The sequence below is a fragment of the Aureococcus anophagefferens genome, assembly GCF_000186865.1.
Source record: "Aureococcus anophagefferens unplaced genomic scaffold AURANscaffold_15, whole genome shotgun sequence".
NCBI lineage: Eukaryota > Pelagophyceae > Pelagomonadales > Pelagomonadaceae > Aureococcus > Aureococcus anophagefferens.
In genome coordinates this window covers 555,664-575,820 of record NW_008705575.1, presented here as the reverse complement: position 1 = coordinate 575,820, position 20,157 = coordinate 555,664, and the positions used below count along the sequence as shown (strand labels likewise).

The window sequence follows — 20,157 nt, the reverse complement described above, 5'->3', positions numbered from 1 at the left end:
AATACATAGAGCGAGCCGATGAGCGGAACCAAACACATACAGCGAGCCGAGAGTAAACCAAAGCTCAACGGATCGCCGCCGCAGTGGTTGCTATTCCCCTCCTACCGTTCGGTAAGCAATTGCAAAAGCATGGGCGGGCTGCCGCCCTGGCCGTAAAGCGATTCGAACATGGCCGGCCCGCGGCCGCCCCAGCAGTGGCGCGGCCTGTTGGCCATCGTCGTCTGGTGCGTCGCGGCGTTTCTCTACACGCACCCGCAGCGGCACGTCGACGAGGTGAAAAACCATTGGCAGTCGCTGCAGCGGCCGGCGGCGCCGCAGTGGTACGAGCCGGCCTGGTCCGCCGCGACGCCGGCGCCGACGGCGGCGCCGCGCGCCGGCGCGCTGTCGTCGCTCTACGCGCTGCTCCACGACGGCCACGGCGCCGAGCCCGCGCCGCCGCCGCCGCGGCCGGCGGCGGCCGCCGCCGCGGAGCGCGAGCTACCCGAGCCTCCGCCCGCCGCACCGCCGGCGCACGTGACCGGCCTCTCGTCGCTCTACGCGCTGCTCCACGACGGCCACGAGGCGCCCGCGGCGGAGCCCGAGACCGCGCCGGAGCCCGAGGCCGCGCCGGAGCCGAAGCCGGGGCTGGCCTCGTCGCTCTACGCGCTGCTCCACGACCGCGACGAGCCGCCCGCTGCGCCGAAACCCGAAGCGAAGCCCGCGACGCGGACGTGCCTCACCGTCGACGTCGACGACGGCTTCGGGCGCGTCCCCGTCGGCGCGTCCGTCGTCGGCGAGGACGGCGTCGCCGCGACCCCCTGCGAGGCCAAGAGCCGGTGCCGCCGGTCGAGGGACTGCGCGGGCTTCGCGCGCGACGCGTCGGGCCTCACGCGCTTCCTCACGGCGTCCGAGCTCGCGGCCGCGGCCGCCGCGCCCGAGGGCTCCGCGACGTTATCCGTCGCGCTCTACGGCGCGCGCGGCGACGCGCTGCGGTCCGCCCTCGCGGCCTGGGACGCCCGCCCCGCGCTCCAGACCCTGTCGTCGAACGCCCTCGAGGCCGCGCGGGCGGGCTGGGGCGACCGCGGCGGCGCGCCGTTCTTTTCGCGGAACGCGACGGTGCCCCACTACTCGCGCGACGGCGCGCTGCCCGTGGCCTACGACGTGTCGCCCCTGCACGCCGAGCTCTGGGCCGACGCGAACAAGAAGCTCGCGACGGTCGACGAGGGCCTCTGCGAGGGCAAGACCAGGTGCGCGAACCGCAAGGACTGCGGCGGGTTCATCTACCGCGTCCGCGACGGCGCGGCCGTGCTCTACGGCGGCCCGCTGAAGACGGGCAAGGCCGGCGCGCCCGCCGTCGAGCAGCGCCTGCGGAAGCGCGCGCGCAAGGTCGAGCCCGCGCTCCGGCTCTACCGCAAGGCCGAGCGGAGCGGCCGGACGCGCGTCGACGTCTGCGTCTCCGCGGACGGCGTCGCCGCGCCGCGCCTCCACGACGACGCGGGCGCGCGCGACGCGTCCGGCGTCGCCGGCGCGCTCGCGCCCTACGCCGCGCGCGCGCGCGCGGGCGCCGCGCCCCGGGTGATCGTGTCGCTGACGACGCTGCCGGGCCGCATCGAGCAGATCCGGCCCGTGCTCGAGAGCCTGCTGGACCAGACGGCGCCCGCGTTCGAGATCCAGGTCCACGCGCCCCTCGCGTCGACGCGGGAGAAGCGGGAATACGCGTCGCCGGACTGGCTCAGGCGCATGGCGACGGTGCGCCTCGTGCGGTCCGCGCGGGACTACGGCCCGGCGACGAAGGTCATCCCCGCGATCATGAACGCCCAGGCGCGCGCGGCCGAGGGCAACGCGACGCTCGAGCTCGACGGCACGCTCTACGTCGTCGTCGACGACGACACGCTCTACCCGCCGCGGCTCTTGGAGACTTTGGCGAGCTGGTCCGCGCGGTTCCCGGACGCGACGCTGTCGTCGACGGGCTGGCCCGTGACGCGGTCCGGCACCTACCCGCACTGGACGGAGAACTATTTGGTCTACGGCAACGAGTTGTACGCGCCGCACGCGGTGTCCATCATCCGGGGCAACTGCGGCTTCGCGGTCAAGGCCAAGTTCTTCGACGACGCTTTATGGCGCACCATGGACGCCGCGCCGCCGGGCGCGACGATCATGGACGACGTCTGGATCTCGGGCCACCTCGCGCGGCGCGGCGTGCCGCGCTTCGTCGTGCCGTCGGACGGCGACCAGTTCACGCGGACGCCCCACTTCGAGAACGTCGTCACGCTCGACGGCAACCTGGGCAAGGGCGTCACGGACCGGAAGCAGGCCAACGAGGCCGGCCTGCGCCACTTCAAGGACGACTGGGACGTGTTCTGGGACCCGCCGCGGCCCGCGCCGCGGCCGCGGGCCTAACGGGTGCGGGGTGGATCCTTATGGAGGACGACGACGGACGAACAGGGGTGCGAGAGAATTGGGAGCCCTCACGGGCTGCTGGTCACGTCGCTGAGCGGCGAGAGCCCGCTGTCCTTGACCTCGCTCCCGTCGAGCGGCGCGAGCTCGACGCCGTCGGCGTCGGCGAGGAGCGGCGTCTCGCCCGAGGAGAAGGGGCGCGCCACGGGCGACGAGCTCGTCGGCGTCGAGGGGATCGTCGCGAGCGGCGGGTTCGACAGGCGCCGCGTCGCCTCGAGCTTGCCCATGGCCCGGACGGCCGACGCGGCCGCGAGGAACGACGACCGCTTCTTCGGCGACGGCGGCGACCCGTCGCCGGCCGCGGGCTCCGATGCGGCGGACGCCGGCTCGGGCTCGAGGGCCTTGGCGGCCTTCTCCGGCTCGGGCGCCTTGGGCTCCGGCGCCGTCGACCACGCGGCGATCTGCCGCCGGTGGATGGCGACGACGTTCTCCTTGACGTCCTCGAGGATGTCGACGCCGCAGCCCCCAAAGGCCGCGAGCATGTCCGCGTAGTTGAGCACGTAGAGCTCGACGTCGCCGACGGCGCTCACCGTGCAGTCGGAGACGACGTCGATGCCGAGCGCCGCGAGCTCCCCGAAGGAGTCGCCCTCGACCAACGGCGCCATGCAGCGCGTCATCGCCTCGTCGTCGTCGATGATCACCGTCGCCTCGCCTGAAAGGATGATGAACATGGAGTGCGACTCCTCGCCCTGGACGATGATGCGGTCGCCGTCGACGGCGCGCGTGAGCCGCACGAGCGTCACGAACTTGGACACGAGGCCCTCGGGCAGGGACGCGAAGAGGCTGTGGCCGATGACGACCTCGTGGAGCAGGAACTCGGCGATGTTCTGCTGGAGGTCCGTCGACAGGTCCTCGAAGATGGCCTCCTCGTCGATCGCGAGCCGTTGACTGTAGTACGCGCGGTAGTAGCGCCGCACCTCGCGGCGGATGCGGCTCGGGAAGCGGTGGTGCTTCATCCAGACGGCGACCGAGTCCATCTTCTCGTAGTACTTGGCCGAGTCCGCGTCCGCGCACGAGATGATACTCGCGGCCTGCGCGACGACGTAGCCGTAGAACCCGCTGCCGACGACCATGGCCAGGATCGTGTAGGCGCGCTCACTGTCGGACTTGGGGATGACGTCGCCGTAGCCCACGGTCGAGATCGTCGTGATGGCCCAGTAGAGGCCCAAGAGGTATTTCCGGATCGTCGCCCAGTCCTTGGCCGCCGGGTGGCCCTCGATGGGGTGGTACTTGGCCATGGTCATGCCGCCGCAGGCGGCGAAGAAGCAGGAGAGGAAGTGGGCGAAGATGGCCGTGAAGCCGACGATGTTGATGAGCTTCATCGCCGTCTTCGACGCGGACGACATCAAAAAGTCGTCGATGAGCTCGCCGATCTGCGAGTCGCTCGAGATCTTGAGGATCTTGGCGATGCGGAACACTTTAAAGATCTTGAAGACGCGGCCGATCTTGAGGAGCTTCGCCGCCCGCAGCGAGCTCGCGCCGCCGCCGCCGCCGCCGCCGCCCGGGTTCACCCACGGCGTCAGCATGAGCCCCGGCCGCGCGGCCCAGCCCAAACAGTACTCGAGCACCGGCGGCATGGACGACACGAAGTCGATGGGGAACCAGGAGCAGAGGTAGTGCGTCGCGGCCCGCTTCGCGCCCATGACGACCTCGCCGTCGGACGTCACGAAGCCCGTCTTCAGGTTCACCGCGAGGTCCAGCACGAAGAAGCCATCGAGGAGCGCCTCCCAGACGCGGTGCGACTCCGGCAGCTTCGCGTTCGCCGGCACGTAGCCGAGCCGGTAGGGCTCCCAGAACGCGACGTAGACGAGAAAGAGCGCCGTGATGATGTCCCAGATGATGCGGAAGGCGCCCTGGGGGTTGATCATCCAGAAGCTCGACGTCGGGGCGACGACGGGGATGGCGGCGGACATGCGCCGCGCGTGCGTCGCGAGCTCCGTGTTGAAGAGGCAGAGCTTGGACTCGAGGGAGAACCGGACGGACTCCGTCGTGTCGCGGCGGCCGCGCGACTCCGTCGCGCCCGGCGCGAGGAGCTGGGCGTCGCCGTTGAGCGCCTCGCCGGACGCGGCCTCCTGGACCTTGTCCCCGGGCAGGGGCGCGAGGCCGCTGAGGGCGCGCTGCACGGCCTCGGCCGCCTGCGGGTCGCCGCTCTTGCCCGCGCTGTCGCGGCTGCCCGTGCTCCCCATGGACTGATGCGAGTTGCCCCGGCTCAGGAGGCTCCGCTTGTCCGCCGCCGAGTCCTCGCTGGGCTCGTTCTCGCTGCTCTTCCCGAGGGCCGCGAAGGAGCCGCCGCCGCGGGACTCGGCCTCGGCCTTGGCGCAGAGCGCCTCGAGGCGGTTCGCGGTCTTGCGCAGGGCCTTGGCGTCGAGGGCCTCGCCCCGGGCGGCGAGCGACTCGAGGGCCGCCGCGCCCTGGTCCACGCTCCGCACGACGAGCGTCGCCGGGCTCACGAGGACGTCCATGGCGCCGGGGGCGCACGTCGCGCCGGCGGAGCGGGGCGCCGGCTCGGGTCGAATGGCCGCCGGGTTGCGGCGGGCGCCCGTCGCCGGCGTGTGTCGGCGAGGCGTCGACGGCACCCGCGAGCGCCGCCCCGCCGACCGAACGACGTCGACGCGGCCGTAACAGCACGCCGACGCACCGACGCCTTTTTTGCTCGGGCTGCCCGCAAGCCTTAACGTCCTGTTCAATGAACATTCACGACTTTGTTCAACGCCAACGCCGCGGGCGCACTTCAATGCTTTGTCTCATCTTTGGCGTCGGGTTGGCACTCCCTCGGCCTGCGTTATCGCAGCAGCGCCACCGGGCCGCCGTCGCGCCGCGCCACACGCGACCGGCCGCCGGCCGCGCGCCGCCGCGGCGCGCGCTCGCGCTCGCATCAAACGCCACCATGGCGGACTCGGCGAACGTGGAGGACCTCACGATGGCGCCGCTGGCGCCCACGGAGATGGACCAGCGCATGATCAGCGCCATGAGCAGCCACAGCCTCATCGAGCTGCCCTTCTTCAGCAGCATGCCGGACACGTCCGGCGACCGGCGCTTCACGGACACGCGCAAGTCCAAGTTCATGAGCCAGGTCCACGGCAAGGAGGGCCGCGTCGCGCGCCGCGAGCCGCCGCCGGTGAACACGTTCACGGTGAAGCCGAGCCCCGCGTTCGTCTTCCGGGACACGCGCGGCGCGCCCAAGGTGCTCACGGAGGAGGCGCGGCCGACGCCCATGCCCTTCCGGCCGGGCCGGGGCCCGAAGCCGCCGAGCCTCGCCGCGGGCTCCTTCGGCGTCGGCCCGGGCGTAGGCTGCGCGGAGATCTTCCCGCGCTTCGACTTCAACGTGTCGTCGTCGGCGCTGTCGTCGTCGGCCTACGGCCACGCCGTGCCGGGCGCGGGCAAGCCGCCGCGCAAGCCCCTGCGGGCGCCCGCGTCGTCCGTCGAGGACCTCATGGTCGCGAACGAGGCCGACGAGGCCGAGACGACGCGGCGCTTCAACGAGCTCCGCGAGGAGATCATCCGCAACGAGCACAACCGCATGAACCGCCGGCGCACGTCGAACCAGATCCAGGCGCGCCACGAGTCCAACTCGCGCAGCATGGCCAACGCCATGCAGATCTTCGGGGACTGACGCGCGGTAACGCCGTCGACCCGAGGTCGTCGCGGGGGGATCGGAGCCTGGCGGCGCGGGCGCCCGGGGCATGCGTACTAGGAGAAGAAGGACCGGACCGCGGCGGCGATCGCGCCGCCGTCGCCCTGGAGGCCCTGGACGAAGGCGAGCGCGTCGAAGGACACGGAGCAGAGGCCTAAAACGCTCAGGACGCAGCCCAGCGTCGTCAGCTGCGCCGAGTAGGTGGACTGCTGCCAGGCCGCGTGGGCCCCGACCTCGTTCTGGAGCGCCTCGCCCGCCGCGATCGTCGCGTGCAGGCTCTCGACGAGCGCCTCCTGCCGCGCCTCGGCCTCGCGGAGCTCGTAGCTGTCCGCGTCGGCGAAGAGCCGCTGCTGGGGCCGGCCGCTCAGGCGCACGACGGTCTGGAGCGCCGCGAGCTCGGGCACCTCGTGGCGCCGCATCGTGATCGCCGCGTAGCGCAGCGGCATGAGCTCGCGGCGGATCGCCTGCAGCGCGTCGGGCCCCACGGGCCGGTGCGCGCCCGCGAGGAGCGCCTCGTGCTGGAGCCGCGCCTTGAGCTCGAAGATCTCGTCCTCGAGCGCCTCGACGGAGTCGGCCGTGATCGACGTGATCTCCGAGATGACCGCGGACCTACCGAGCGCGACGGCGACGATCGCTCGTCGTGTTCCCACCCCGCATCTCTCGAAATTCGTCGCGGCCGCGGGACGCCGCCGCGGACGCGAGCGCGCCGCAGGACCGGGGCCCCGCGCCCGCGTCGAGCCGCCGGCTCAGCGCGGGCATGCGCAGGCTGCCCTCGTCGGGCGCGGCGCCCCGCGCGGTGACGATGATGCCGCGCCCGAGCCACATGCGGAAGGGCACGACGTTCTTCGACTCCACCGCGTGGGCCTCGAAGCGCTTCCCGAAGTTCGCCCGCAGCGTCAGCATCATGCCCGCGCAGGCCGACGACACCTCGCACCGCGGCTGCGTCTTCCGCGGATCCGCGACCATGGGGACGACACGTGCGTCCGGCGGCAGATCTCGTCGTCGCGGCCCTTGGCTCGCGCGCAGCTCGCGATGAAGTCCTGGGCCTTCGGCGCGCGCAGGTCGAGGTGGACCCAGCTGCCGTCGCCCTCGCGCGCGCGGCGCACGGCGCCGTCGTCCCAGGGCGCGAGCGGCCGCGACCCGCCGGCGCCGTCGAGCAAGTGGCCGAAGATCCACCCGCCGTCGTTGCCGCCGCACAGGGGCCGCCGTGTGCCTCGCCGAAGATCCAGCAGCCCATGCGCCGGCAGCGCGCGCCGCGCGAGACTCATATCCCGCAGGGAGCTCTTGCCATTTGCACGCTGCCCCGACCTCAACATCGTGGGCGTTCAGTGCACCCTGTGTGTGTTTCACTTTGCGGCGACGCCATCGACTGGCCAAGCCGCTTGCCGTCGCTGTGCGCCGCTCCATCTCCCGAGAGGTGCTAGCCCGCGTCCGCACATCGTGAGAGAGCGGAAAGCTACCCTCTAGTTGGTCGCCGCGCGCCTGACCACGCGCCTTGGCCCGTTCCCGGGAAGCGAGAGTACGAGTCCGTCCAAAATGGCGGACGCCGATGTCGCTATACCGTCCGATTTACGCCCCCGTACTCGCGAAGGCACACTATTCGGCGCGCACCCCGCAGGCCATGGCCGACGACGACGGCGGCTGCATCTGCGGCTGGAGCGCGTGGGACGTGTCGTGTTGCATCCCCGTCCGGATCTACTGGCTCACCTCGAACATCTTGGCCGGCGTCTATTTCACGTTGACCTATCCTTGCTCCGGTGACAAGAACGACTGAGCCCGCCCCGCGCTCCCGCGGCGCCACGTCCACGCCGCGTCGCCCGCCCGCCCGTCCACAAATTCGAAGAATCACCGCCACGCCACCAAGGGCACTGTGCTAGATAAAATTGCTGTACTTAGAGCGCCGGTTCCGGATAGACCCCTAGTCGATGTCGAAGAGGAGCGTGTTCTGGAACTCGGGCGCGTTGAACGTCGCCGCCGGCGCCGCCGCGGCGGGCGCCTTGGTGTCGAGCTCCGTCGCGCGGGAGAGCGTCGGCGGCGGCGCCTCCTCCGGGTCCTCCTCCGGGTCCGCCGCGGCGGCCGCCGCCTCCTTCGGCGGCGCCGCCGCCTTCTTGGTTTTTTTCGCCGCGGCCTTCTTCTTCGGCGCGGCCGCGGGCGCGGCCGCGGCGGCCGGGGCGAAGGCCGCGAGCTCGGCGACGGGCGCGTCCCAGAAGGCCGGCGACGCCTTGGCGAAGACGAAGACGACGTTGTCGTCCGCGGCGTCGTGGCGGCACCGGTCCGGGACGACGAAGCCGCCGAGCGCGAGCCCGAACTCGCGGACGCCCGCGGGCGACACGAGGCGCACGTGGCAGACGCGCCCCTCGAAGCGCGTGACCACGTCCGTGACGCCGGCGGCCTCGACGATGACCGTGGCCGTCGCCTTCTGCTGCCGCGCCTCGAAGGCCGGCGCGGGGAGCGCGTCGTCCGGCGGCGGCGCGGCCGCGGCGGGCTCCCGCGGCGGCAGTTGCGCGTCGTCCCGGTGGTAGCCGAGGCGCCGGTGCTTCATGGCGAAGTAGTAGCCGGGCTTGGGGCCCGCGTAGCACGCCGCGGCGACGAAGCTCGGGTCGTCGGGCGCGTCGGGCGCCGCTTTGAAACCCGCCGCCGCGGACCGCGCGGCTTGCAGATTGTCGTCCTTGAGGACCGCGTCGATGGCCGGCGCGCCGTCGTCGTCGTCGTCGTCGTCGTCGGCCGCGGTTTCGCTCGCCTTGATGGCGTCCGCGGCGAAGGCCATGCGCTCCGACTCCTTGGGCGCGAGCCAGCGGTTGTGGTCCGTCGCCTTCGCCGGCCGCGCCGGGAGCGGCGCCTTCTTCGGCTTTCTCGGCGGCTCCTCGAACGCCTCAAGAACCTCCACGGGGTCCTCGGCCGGCGCCGGCGACACGTCGAGGACGCCCGGGAAGGCGCTCTCGTCCGGCGGCGGGTCGACCTTCCCCGGGAGCACGGGGATGGTCACGTTCAGGACCTTCTGCTTGCGGTCGAACTTGGCCGCGCCCTTGGCGCCGTCGACGTCGTAGGGCAGGCGCCTCTTGAGCCTGTAGACGGGTGATGCGCCGTCGAGGCTCGCGGTCAAGGAGAAGTCGCGCGCGTCGACCTCCAGGTCGACGCTTTTGGCGTTGGGCAGCAAGGGGAGCTCGACGGACACGACGAGCTCCTTGGGCCGCCGCTGGACCGTCGAGCCGCCGCTCATGTGGTTGCCCATGTCGAAGTAGCCGCGCTCCTTGATCCGGACGACGGGCTCGTAGGGCGGGCCCTCCGGCTTGGGCTCCGGCGGCGGCGGCGGCGACGCGGGCGCGATGCCCTTGGCCTCGAGGATGCGCCGCGCGCGCGCGAGCTCCTTCGGGTCCATGGCCGCGGCCTTCTCCCGGGCCGCCGTCGCCGCGGCCTCCTTCGCGCCCTGCTTCTTCGCCGACGCCGCGTCCATCTTCGCCGCGAGCTTCCCTTTGAGCGAGAACTCCTTCGGCGGCGGTGGCGTCTCCGTGTCGATGTCGTCGTCGAGCTCGTCCTCCTCGTCCTTGGCGCCGCCCTTCTTCTTCTTGCGGTTGCGCTTCTTCTTCTTGTTGGTCTTGTTGGCGGCCCCGTTCTCCTTATCTTCCTTCGGCGCGGGCTTGTTCAACACGCTCGCCACGTCCTTGGCCTGCGTCGTCGAGTGGTCGTCGGGCACCATCAAAGGCTGGGGGTGGCCCGTCTTGTACATGACGCCCAGCAGCACGTGGTAGGTGCGCTCGAGCTTCTCGCCCTTGCTGTTGCGCTCGTAGGACCCCTCGACGGATTCGATGGCCGTCTGCGCGAGGAGGTCCCGGAAGGGCTTCGACGCGTTCGCGCGCTGGACGGCCGCCGGGTGGAAGCAGCAGTCGAAAGTCGACACCGTCGCGTCCTTCTTGTCGCGCTCCATGCGCGGCGGGCCCAGGAGGTGCGGCAGCGCCCAGCGCGACCCGCCGTCGCACGGCGTCGCCTCGGGCTCCTGGAGCTTCTCGGAGGACACGATGTTGATGAAGACCTTGGCGCCCGTGTGGTCGGCCTTGCCCATCTTGCGCGTCTTGACGACGAAGCCCGCCTTGGGGTGGATCAGCGCCTTGCCCTTGGGCGTCTCGCCCTTGGCCTCCATCTCGCGGATGTACTGGTTCTGCTCCTCGCGGTACTTGGGGTCGCTGATCTCGTCGACGTACTCGGCCATCATCTTGCGGAACTCGGGGTCCCCGAAGGCCTTCTTGAACTTGTCCTGCTCCTCGGCCGTGATCTCGAGGTCGCTGCCGCTGCGCTTCATGGCCGCCTCCATGGCCGCCTCGAGCTCGCCGGCCTCCATGTTCTCGATGCCGCACTCGCTCGGCTTCTTCAGCTCGCACTTGCTGCCGTCGACGAGCACCATCGTCGAGGGCGGCGCCGCGCACCGCGAGGCTGGGACACGACCGCCTCGCGACGCGCTCGAAGCTGTTGAGCCGCTGCCACAGCGGCGGCTGGCGATGTCGACATCATGGCTGCATCATCGACGGCTGCCCGGCGCCGCGACGATGCGCGCCGCGGTGCTGCGATGCTTGGTCGCAGCGCTGCTCCTCCCCGTAGCAGCACCGTCCTCCGTCGCGCTCGTCTTCGTCGGCCACGCGCGGAGCTTCCACCGGCCGGCGGTGCACGAGTCCATCAAGCGCCGGCTCGTCGACGGCTTGGGCAGCGGCGACGTCTTCTGGTACTTCGCCGAGGACCCGGGCTGGAGCGACGCGACGCGGACCACGCTCGTGCGACTTTTCGCACCCGTGGCGACGGCGGTGCACGCGGAGGAGGAGCCCGCCGGCGCCTGGCACGGCGCCTGCGCGGCTCCGCCGCTGCCCGACGTCGAGGGTCTGGGTGTGCCGCCGACGTTCAAGTTCTACGGCGACCCGCCGAGGGCCGCGGCCATCGCGCGCGCCATGTTCGCGAAACTCCGGGGCGCGCTGGCGCTCGTCGCGGCGCGCGAGGCGGCGCTCGGCCGGCGCTACGACTGGGTCGCGCGGTGCCGCTTCGACTGGGGGTGGTTCGGGACGCTGCCGCCGCTCGACGCCTGGCCGCGGGACCGGCTCTACGTGCCGACGCAGACCTGGAACGGCGTCAACGACCAGTTCGCGCTGGCGCCGCGGGACCTCGCGGACGTTTATTTCGGCGCCGCGGACGCGCTCGACGCGTGCGACGAAGGAACGGGCTACCCGGCGTGGCACGCGCTCGTCGGCCGCGACATGGTCACGGGCTGCGACGCGTCGGGGCAGTGCGGCGTCAACGTGTCGCGCCACGAGCCCGCGGTCTGGCAGCCGGAGACCATGCTCTGGACGCACCTCAAGAGAAAGGGCGCGCGCGCGTCGCGCCACACGTTCCCCGCGGCGATCACGCGCCTCGACGGCACGAGCCGCTGCCTCGAGCTCATGCCCCACGTGCTGCTGAGCACGGTGCTCGACGCGGCCTTCGAGGAGCTCGTCGCGGGCGCGCGCGCGGACAAACGGACGGCGAACGTCCTCAAGACCGCGCACGTGTCCGCGTGCGCGGCGCGCTTCCCCTGCTGCCACCTGCTGGTCAACGCCGACGGCGCCGACGTGAACGTCTCCCTGGACATCCACGCGCCCATCCAGGCGAGCTGCGACGCGCTCAAGTTGGGCCCGCGGCGGTGCGAGTTGTTGGAAGGGCACCTGCGGACGTCGTCCGCGGTCGCGGACGACGACACGGTCGCGGGCGATGTCGCCTTCCTCGCCGGCCGCGCGGCGGCGTTGGCGCGCGTCGACCCCGACGCCGTCGTCATCGTCCAGGTCAACTCGGCGCCGCCGGTCGCGTCCGCGTCGCCGGACGGCGCGCGGGACGCCGCGCCCTTCTCGAGCCGCTTCGCGGTCCTCGCCAACGAGGCCCACGCGACGGCGCTCGCGTTCCTCTGCGCCTACCTCGAGCGCGTGCCCCGCGCCGAGGCCCTCGCGGCGGCCCGGGGCTTGGCCGGCGTCCTGGACGTCGAATGCGCGGCGGCCGCCGCGCACCTCCACGCGGCCGAGACGTCGGTCCACGGCCTCGTCGACGACGACGCGCTCACGAACCCGAGCTACGCGACGACGCGCCAGAAGGTCCTCGGCTGGGAGGTCTGGACCGTGCCCTTCGGGAGCTGCACGGCCCACGTCCCCGAGACGCCCTTCTCCGCGCCGCTCCGCGCGGCGAAGCGACGGGGGAACGAGGGAGGCTAAGAGTTGGGCTGTTTAATTTAGGCGCGGAGGTGGGCGAAGCCCATGAACGGAGCCTCGCTGGGGTTGAGCCAGTACTCAGCGAGGCGACCTTCGACAGGGAAGGGTGGGCTGACCTCGCGCCAGGCCCAGGTCGAAGGTCCGACGCGTTCGAGCTCGAAGAATTTGAAGGTCCCATCGGCCCACATCACGATGTTGATGAGCGCTTCCTGGTGAATGGTGAAGCAGCTTTCGGGTCCAGGATGGCTAGCATGCGTGGAGCCCACGCATTCGGACCACGTGCAAGTCTCCGTGTCGAAAACAGCGGTCACGAGATCAAGCTCGGGTTCGAATTCCACTTGCACAGGGCTCCACATACAAAAGATATGGCTCCCCGCCGAGCGCATATCGAGGCACCACCCCTCTGCATGACAATCCGGCCCGCGGGTCCAGGCGCGTCGTGTCGGGTCGTAGATCTGCAACACTGGTGCTCCCCACTCTCCAACGCGGTTGCCGAGAACGTAGAGCTTGCCACAGCACGCGCAGCTCAACAACTCAGATTCGACGCCGATGGGCATGTCCGCGAGCTGCGTCCACGCACCCGATTGCAAATTCAGGGTGCGCACACTCACGCGCGCAGCGGAAATCGCAGAGGGATCATCAGTGTCCAGCGGCGTGCCGCCGACGAAGCACAATTCCGAGCCGAGCGCACAACAGGCGAAGCTTGTCAGCGCGCCGAGGTGCGCGAAGTGGTCGATCGTCCGCCAGGCATTCTTCTTGAGCGAATATACGTGCATGGGCGGCAGTTGCAGCTCCCCGCCTCGCTCCGAGCGGTGCGGGAACGTCACGGAGCAGAGCTGTCCTCCGATGACGACGGGCCCGACGTAGGTCACATCTAAGTCGTCTCCCGGGCAATTCGCACAGAACCGCCAGCTGCAGCTGAGCTTGCGCTCGAGGTCGCGGATCCGCTGCTCCAGCGCGCGCTGCTCCGTCGTCAGCGCTAACCGTAAATCGTCGGTCGTGTCGCGCTGGAGCACGCCCGGGTGTGAGTCGAGGATCAGCGTCAAGGCCGGGCGACCCCACCAAAGTAAAGGTCTGTGCATGATGAGCACGCGCGGATGGACGTTGCGGCCGGTGGCGGCGAGGCGCCGGCAGGTCACCGCCGCGCGCGCGCCGTCGACGAGGCCCAGGTACGCGCACGAAGAGACGAGCGCGTCGTCGGGCAGGCGCAGGAGGGCCAATGGGGCTGTGTCGCCGCGCCGCTTCTTCCCCTCGGGCGGCGCCTCGGGCGGCGCCTCCGGGGCTGCCGACGGACCGAAGAAGAATTTACGGGCGCGGCCGAGCATGGTTCCAGGCGCGAACATCGTGACTTGCTGAGTGCGAGTTCTGCTTCAACGTTGCCGATGTTGCCGTCGTTGCCTCGGCAAAGCACGATGGTGCGCTCGAAAAACACACCGAAGGAGGCCACCAACGAGCCATCAACGGACACCGCCGACGTCGACAAACCCCTCGCGACGTCGCGCATCGACCAGCCGCTGACCTCCGCGCGCGCCGGCGCCCGCACCGCGCCACAGACGTCGCCGCCGCGGCCCCACCAGCCGCCGTCGCCCGCGCGCAAGAAGCTCCGGAGCGCCGCCCAGGCCGCGAACCACCTCATCAAGAACGCCGAGGCCGCGTCGAAGGACCGCAAGGGCGCCGTCGCCGCCGCCGCGCGGCTCTTCGACCTCGCGGCCTCGGACCCGGACACGAAGATCGAGTTCGTCGCCGAGGACGGCACGGTCCTCAACGACAGCGACGACGACGAGGCCGACGGCGCCGAGGTCTTCCTCGAGGACGCCATGGAGGCCGCGGGCCATGCGCCAGCGCGCGCGACGGCGGAGACCTGGGCCGCGTTCTGGGCGTCGAAGCCGAAAGTCGTCGCCGTCGACGCCGAGGGCACGCACGCGTCGCCGCCCCTGCTCGTGCAGCTCTGCGCCGACTCGAGCGCGACGGTGCTCCTCTGCGGGCCCGGCGACGACGGCCTCGAGCCGGACCTCGCGCGGCTCCTCGGCGACGCGTCCATCGCGAAATTGTTCTACGGGCCGCCGCGCCGCGAGCGCCTCGGCCCCGTGGTCCGCGGCGTCGACGTCCAGGCCCTGGCGGCGGCGCGCGACGCCGGCGGCGAGAAGTCCGGTTTGCAAAAGGGCCTCGCGACGGTGGCGGGCGAGGTCTGCCGCGGCGCGCCGTTCGCGAAGCACAAAGAATTACAAAAGTCGTTCCGTTACGTCAAGCGCGCGCCGGACCACGGGAGCCTGGCCTGGCTCTCGCACGCGCAGGCGCGCTACGCCGCCGCCGACGCCTGGGCGACCCTCGAGCTCCACCGGTCCCTCTGCGCGGACGCCGCCGCGGAGGACGTCCCGCCCGAGGAGCCGCGGAAGCGGAAGCCGGCCGGCCGCGACGCGGGCCGGCCCAGGGCGAAGAAGGCCAAGGGCGACGCCGAGGGCACGGGCCTCGACATCGAGATAAGCTTTCAGTAGGGGGCTAGTCGCGGGGATCCTCGCGCGGCCTCTTGGGGCGGCCGGGCAGCTTCTTGGGGCGGCGGTCTTCTTCTCACTCCGCGGCGGCGAGGAGGGGCTCGACGGCGCGGGCGGCCTCGGAATCTTTTCCCGTGAGCGTGCCGCCCGCGGCGAAGGTCGTGAACTCGACGGCGACGCCGCACCCTGCGACGTCGTGGCAGACGCGCGCGCCGTTGATCGCCACCGTCGGGTGGTGGTCGAGGGCGTCGCAGGTCGCCGCGATCTTCTCCACGAGCACCGCGGCCGCGGCGAAGTCGCGGACGACGACGTCGCGGCGGAGCGCGTCGCCCGCGCGGCGCCAGGTCGCCGGGGCCTCCCCCGCGGCCAGCGCGCGGTCCTCGGCGCGCTCGACGACGCGGCGCACGAGCGTCGCGACGCAGGCCGGCCCGCAGCCGTGGGCGTTCGTCGTCAGCACGTAGGCCGCGTCGTCGGCGACGGCGTCGTCGACGTCGGGCGCGAGCGTCTTCGCCGACGCGTCGTAGGTCGTCCCGACGTTGACGACCGCGGCGCCGCGCTTGACGTCGCCCGCGCCGACGAGTCCGGGCCGCCCCGCGGCGGCGAAGACGAAGTCCGCCTCCTCGAGCGCCTTCTCGCGCACGCCGTCGGGCGTGGCCGCGTGGCAGAGCGTCACCGTCGCGTCGCGGCCGGCGAGCGCCTTGGCGAGCGGCGCCCCCAGGTGCGGCGACCGGCCGAGCACGACGGCGGCCGCGCCGCCAAAGTCGAAGGCGAGGTCCGCGCCGCCGCGGTCGAGGTACGCCGCGTCGGCGCGGCTCGTCGTCCGCACGGCCTCGGCGACGCCGAGCGTCCGGAGGATCGCCTCGACCATCACGGGGTCGTCGTTCGCGTCGACGTCCTTGGCGAGGTCGAAAGCCAGGGTCTCGCGGAGCGGCCGCTCGACGAGCACGGCGTCGACGTCCGGGTCCGCGTCGGCCGCGCGCGCGGCCGCCGCGACGGCCGCGGCCGTCGCTCCGGCCGGGAGCGCGGCGACGGCCACGGCGACGCCGTCGGCCTCGAGGAGCCGCGCCTTGTCGAACCAGGACTCGACGGCGCCCGTCGCCGCGTTGGTCGCGATGGCCGCCGCGCGGCCGGCGCCGCCCTGGGCGCCCTCGGGGTCGCCCGCGCGGACGAGCGCGACTTTGGGCCTGCGGCCCGTGGCTTCAAGGACGCCGCGCGCGCGGAGCCGCGCGTCGGCCCGCGCGCCGCGCGCGACGACGTGGCCCAGGGCCGGCGCGGCGACGGCGGGCAGCGGCGCGCCCCCCGTTGCGACGGGCGCCTTGCCGATCGCCGCCGCGAGCGCGTCGTCGACGCGGCGCCAGCGGTTCCCGTCGACGCGGCCGCCGGCGGCGGCCATGCGCAGCGCCGCGGGCGCGCAGCGCGCGGCCACGGCGCCGTGGAAGAGCGCGTCGCGGCCGGCGCCGCCGAAGAGCGCGGCGTCGTCGGCGGCCTCGTGCGCCGCGAGGACCTCGCCGGCGAGGATCGGGTCCTCGGCCGCGATCGCCCAGCCCTCCATTAGCGCCGCGAGGAAGGCGTCGAGCGTGGCTTGCGGCGCGTCCGCGTCCGCGAAGAGGGCCTGCGAGTAGCCCAGGTCCAGCGCGCCGAGCGACCCGGGCGCCGTCGCGCAGATCGACTTGACCTCGTGCTCGCGAGCATCGAGGCCGCCGCCGGGCGCGAAGAACGCGAGCGGTTCCGTCGTGTGGTAGCACTGGACGCCGTCGACGGCGCCGCCGGCGAGGAGCGCCGCGCGGTGCGCCTCGTCGGCGCGCTCGACGACGACGACGTCGACGCCGAGGGCCTCGGCGACGAGCTCCGCGGAGTCGGCGTGCACCGCGACCTTGCGGAGCGCCGCGCCGCGCTTGGCGACGACGGCGAGCGGCGACCGGTCGAACATGGCCCCAAAGGCCTTGACGGGCGCCGCCGCCGCGAGCGAGTTCTGCTCGCAGACGCCGACGACGACGGACGACGGGTCCGCGCGCTGGCGCGCGAGCACGGCGTCGCCCTCGCCGCCGGGCGCGCACGGCGGCGCGACGCGCACATCGAGGCCCCGCGCGGCGAAGGCCCCGCGCGCGAGGCCGCTCGTCAGGCCCGCGAACTGGCCGCCGAGGTAGTAGTCGAGCTGGACGAGGACTTTGCGCATGGTGTGACGCGATCGGCTCGATGAAGTCGTCGAGCGTGAACGACGACATGAGCGGCGATTCCGGCGCGTTGGGGACGGCGCCCGCGACGGCGGCGGCGCCGGGGACGCGGGCGACGGCGGCCGCGGCGAGGTCCCGCGCGTCCGGCAGATGGCCGACGACGCCCGAGAGCGCGTCGAGGAGCCGCTGGTTCTGGCGGCTCAGCGCGGAATTGCGCTGCTCCATGAGGTCCAGTTTCTCGTTGAGCGCCGCGAGCGCGGGCGTCGCGCCCTCGAGGTCGTCGAACTGGGTCTCGTAGCCGTGGCGCCGCGACGCGAGCTTGCGCCGCGGGGCCCCGCTGCGCCACGCGTCCAAGATCTCGCCGTGGAGCCGCCCGCTCTTGTAGGCCTTGATGAACTCGTACTTGAGGTGCGTCCAGACGCCGTAGCGCGTGATGTACTTGCGGAAGATCTCCAAACCGGGCTCGTTGCAGATCGAAATCAACTGCTTCGAGTTGAGCGTGTGGATGAAGCAGATCGTCACGCACCGCGCGGTGTACCAGCGCGGCTGCGGCGTGTGGCCCGCGACGAGCGACGCGATGTCGTCGCCCAAGAAGCCGTCCTCCGTGACCTTGCTGATGGAGAAGGGCACGAGGGGGTTGTGGCGCCCGAACTGCATGACCGTGCCCTTCTCGACCAGAAAGAGCGTGTCGTTGAGGGACCGGTTGCCCTGGACGATCGTGTCGCGCGCCATGAACATGCCCGACTCCAAGGACTGCGCGAAGTTCGTGATGATGGAGTTCGTCTCGAACTCGACCTAGCCCCAGGTTCTTCCGCTGCTTCTTCGAGAAGATGGTGGACGTCCGCTGCTGGTAGCTGAGGTCGCCCGAGACGAACGCGAGTTCGAAGGGCGCGACGAAGAGCACGTAGACGACGAAGATGAGGATCGTCATGTCCCAATAAACCCTCCAGTTCGCGTTGGGGTTGAAGACCCAGGTGTTCGCCGGGAAGGCCTCCGCCTTCTTGCTGGGCTTCGTGTCGGTGTCGTCCAGGTAATTAAGGTCCGACATGCGTTTCCCCGGGTCGTGCTTCGTCTTCTTGCGCACCGACTCCGGCTCCTTCATCTCCACGGCCGGCGACTCGCGCGACCCGCCGTCGGCGCAGGTCACCGCGGCCATGGTGGCACGGGGCTGCCCAGACAAAGCGCAAGGGAAGGCGGGGAGAGCGAAACTTCTAGTAGTTTGTCACCGCTGCCATTCCCAGCACGGGGCTGCCCAGACAAGCGCAAGGAAGCCGGGAGATGAGAAACTAATTGAGTGCATGCTGAGGTCAATATCCGACGCTAAAAGCCTACGTCGACGCGAGACACGCTCCGTCGACACTCTGAGCACCTTTTGACCATCGCCGGGCGCGTGCACACCAAAAATCCGGAATAGCATGGGCAACAAGGACGTCGTCGTCGGCGCCGTCGCCGGCGCCGCCGCGGCCTACGCCCTGGCGACCTACCTCCAGGCCGACAAGCCCACCGCCGCCGCCGCCGCCGCGTCGCCTCGCACCGCCGCCGCCGCGAGCTCTACCACGACGACCACGGACGCCGAGGTCATCGACGGCAAGGCCATCGCCGCGCAGATCCGCGGAGAGATCAAGGCGAGCGTCGACGCCATGGCCGCGGCGCGCGGCGGCGCGCGGCCGGGCCTCGCCGTCGTGCTCGTGGGCGACAGGGCAGGACAAGAGTGATTCAACGTCGCTTCAACGTGGGTGTTCCGCGCGCGCGCGTTCCAGAAGAAGCATCCACGCTTCGAGACCGTTCCGAGAGATGATCGCTCGTCCAAAAATCAGCCGAAACGAGTGGAAATTGGCCGAGATCGGAGCCTTTGAAGTTGGGAATTTCGCACTCTTGTCCTGCCCAGGTCGGCGAGCGCAAGGACAGCGCGACGTACGTGCGCATGAAGAAGAAGGCCGCCGCCGAGGTGGGCTTCCACAGCGTCGACGTCAACCTGCCCGCCGACGCGTCGGAGAAGGAGATCTCCGAGGCCGTCATGCGTTTGAACGCGGACCCGCAGATCCACGGCATCCTCGTGCAGCTGCCGCTGCCGTCGCACGTCAACGAGGCCGCCGTGCTGAAGCGCATCTCCGTGGACAAGGACGCCGATGGCTTCGCGGCGCTGAACGTGGGCAACCTGTGCCTCCGCGGCGGCGACGATCCGTCGGCGGTCGCGTGCACGCCCGCGGGGTGCGCGGAGCTGCTGACGCGGTCCGGCGTCGAGTGCCGCGGCAAGGCCGCCGTCGTCGTCGGCCGGTCGAACATCGTCGGCATGCCCGTGGCGGCGCTCCTGCAGAAGATGGACGCGACCGTGACGGTCTGCCACTCGCGCACGCGCGACATCGCGGCCGTCGTCCGCGGCGCGGACGTCGTCGTCGCGGCCATCGGCAAGCCCGAGTTCATCAAGGGCGCCTGGCTCAAGCCCGGCTGCGTCGTGATTGACGTCGGGATTAATGCGGTGGACGACGCGACGGCGAAGCGCGGCTACCGCCTCGTCGGCGACGTCGACTACGAAGCGGCCAAAAAGGTCTGCTCGAAGATCACGCCCGTGCCCGGCGGCGTCGGGCCCATGACCATCGCCATGCTGCTCCAAAATACGCTGCGCCTCGCCGAGCGCACCCTCGCGCGCGGGCCCGTCGTCGAGGCGGCGCTCGCGCGCGTGACGTCGATGAACGACCTCAGCCGCGACGACGCGTTCCGCGCGAGCCGCCCGTCGAGCCCCGCGCCGCCCTTCGAGGCGGGCACGGCGCGCCTCACGCCCGTGCCCCGGGACATCGCCATCTCCCAGGCCTGCACGCCCCTGCCCCTCGAGTACGTCGCGGCCGCGGCGGGCGTCGCGCGCGACGAGCTCATCCCCTGGGGCCGGCACAAGGCCAAGGTCGACGCGGGCAGGGTCGCGGCGCGCCTCGCGGGCGCGCCCGAGGGGTCCCTCGTCGTCGTCTGCGGCATCAACCCGACGCCCCTCGGCGAGGGCAAGTCGACGACGACGATCGGCCTCTGCCAGGCGCTCGGCAAAAATTTGGGCAAGCGCGTCGTCACGACGATCCGCCAGCCGAGCCAGGGCCCGACGTTCGGCATCAAGGGCGGCGCGGCGGGCGGCGGCTACAGCCAGGTCATCCCCATGGAGGAGTTCAATCTCCACATGACGGGCGACATCCACGCGATCGTCGCCGCGAACAATTGCT

The 20,157-nt window shown here is 71.7% G+C and overlaps 4 protein-coding genes across 4 annotated transcripts in view; 2 read left to right on the top strand and 2 right to left on the bottom strand.

Annotated features, from left to right (window-relative positions):
- The window catches only part of AURANDRAFT_65551 (hypothetical protein), a gene marked incomplete at both ends in the record, with an annotated part of 9,391 nt that extends 2,053 nt beyond the window's left edge, over positions 1 to 7,338 (bottom strand). Inside the window, 8 exons of the mRNA XM_009040455.1 lie at positions 1,899 to 1,973; positions 2,106 to 2,262; positions 2,317 to 2,375; positions 2,466 to 4,940; positions 5,356 to 5,727; positions 6,148 to 6,679; positions 6,768 to 7,009; positions 7,048 to 7,338. Of these exons, the coding sequence (XP_009038703.1) occupies positions 1,899 to 1,973; positions 2,106 to 2,262; positions 2,317 to 2,375; positions 2,466 to 4,940; positions 5,356 to 5,727; positions 6,148 to 6,679; positions 6,768 to 7,009; positions 7,048 to 7,338 (4,203 nt within the window). The remainder of the gene's footprint in view (positions 1 to 1,898; positions 1,974 to 2,105; positions 2,263 to 2,316; positions 2,376 to 2,465; positions 4,941 to 5,355; positions 5,728 to 6,147; positions 6,680 to 6,767; positions 7,010 to 7,047) is intronic.
- Positions 7,339 to 7,947: 609 nt separating this feature from the next.
- AURANDRAFT_71976 (hypothetical protein) lies at positions 7,948 to 18,107 on the bottom strand (the record flags this gene model as incomplete). The annotated part of the gene is made up of 6 exons (XM_009040454.1): positions 7,948 to 10,449; positions 12,958 to 13,559; positions 13,841 to 13,916; positions 14,858 to 16,932; positions 17,030 to 17,704; positions 17,742 to 18,107. 6 exons carry the CDS (start codon positions 18,105 to 18,107, stop codon positions 7,989 to 7,991), a joined length of 6,255 nt encoding a protein of 2,084 aa, XP_009038702.1.
- Positions 18,108 to 18,366: 259 nt separating this feature from the next.
- On the top strand, positions 18,367 to 19,595 carry AURANDRAFT_29188 (hypothetical protein; the record flags this gene model as incomplete). Its single annotated transcript, XM_009040528.1, has 2 exons — positions 18,367 to 18,639; positions 18,840 to 19,595. Coding segments are annotated over 2 exons (1,029 nt in total), but the record flags the coding sequence as incomplete, so codon positions are not given.
- Positions 19,596 to 19,730: 135 nt separating this feature from the next.
- Positions 19,731 to 20,153, top strand: AURANDRAFT_5521 (hypothetical protein; the record flags this gene model as incomplete). The annotated part of the gene is made up of 1 exon (XM_009040403.1): positions 19,731 to 20,153. A coding segment is annotated over one exon (423 nt), but the record flags the coding sequence as incomplete, so codon positions are not given.
- Positions 20,154 to 20,157: the final 4 nt, after the last annotated feature.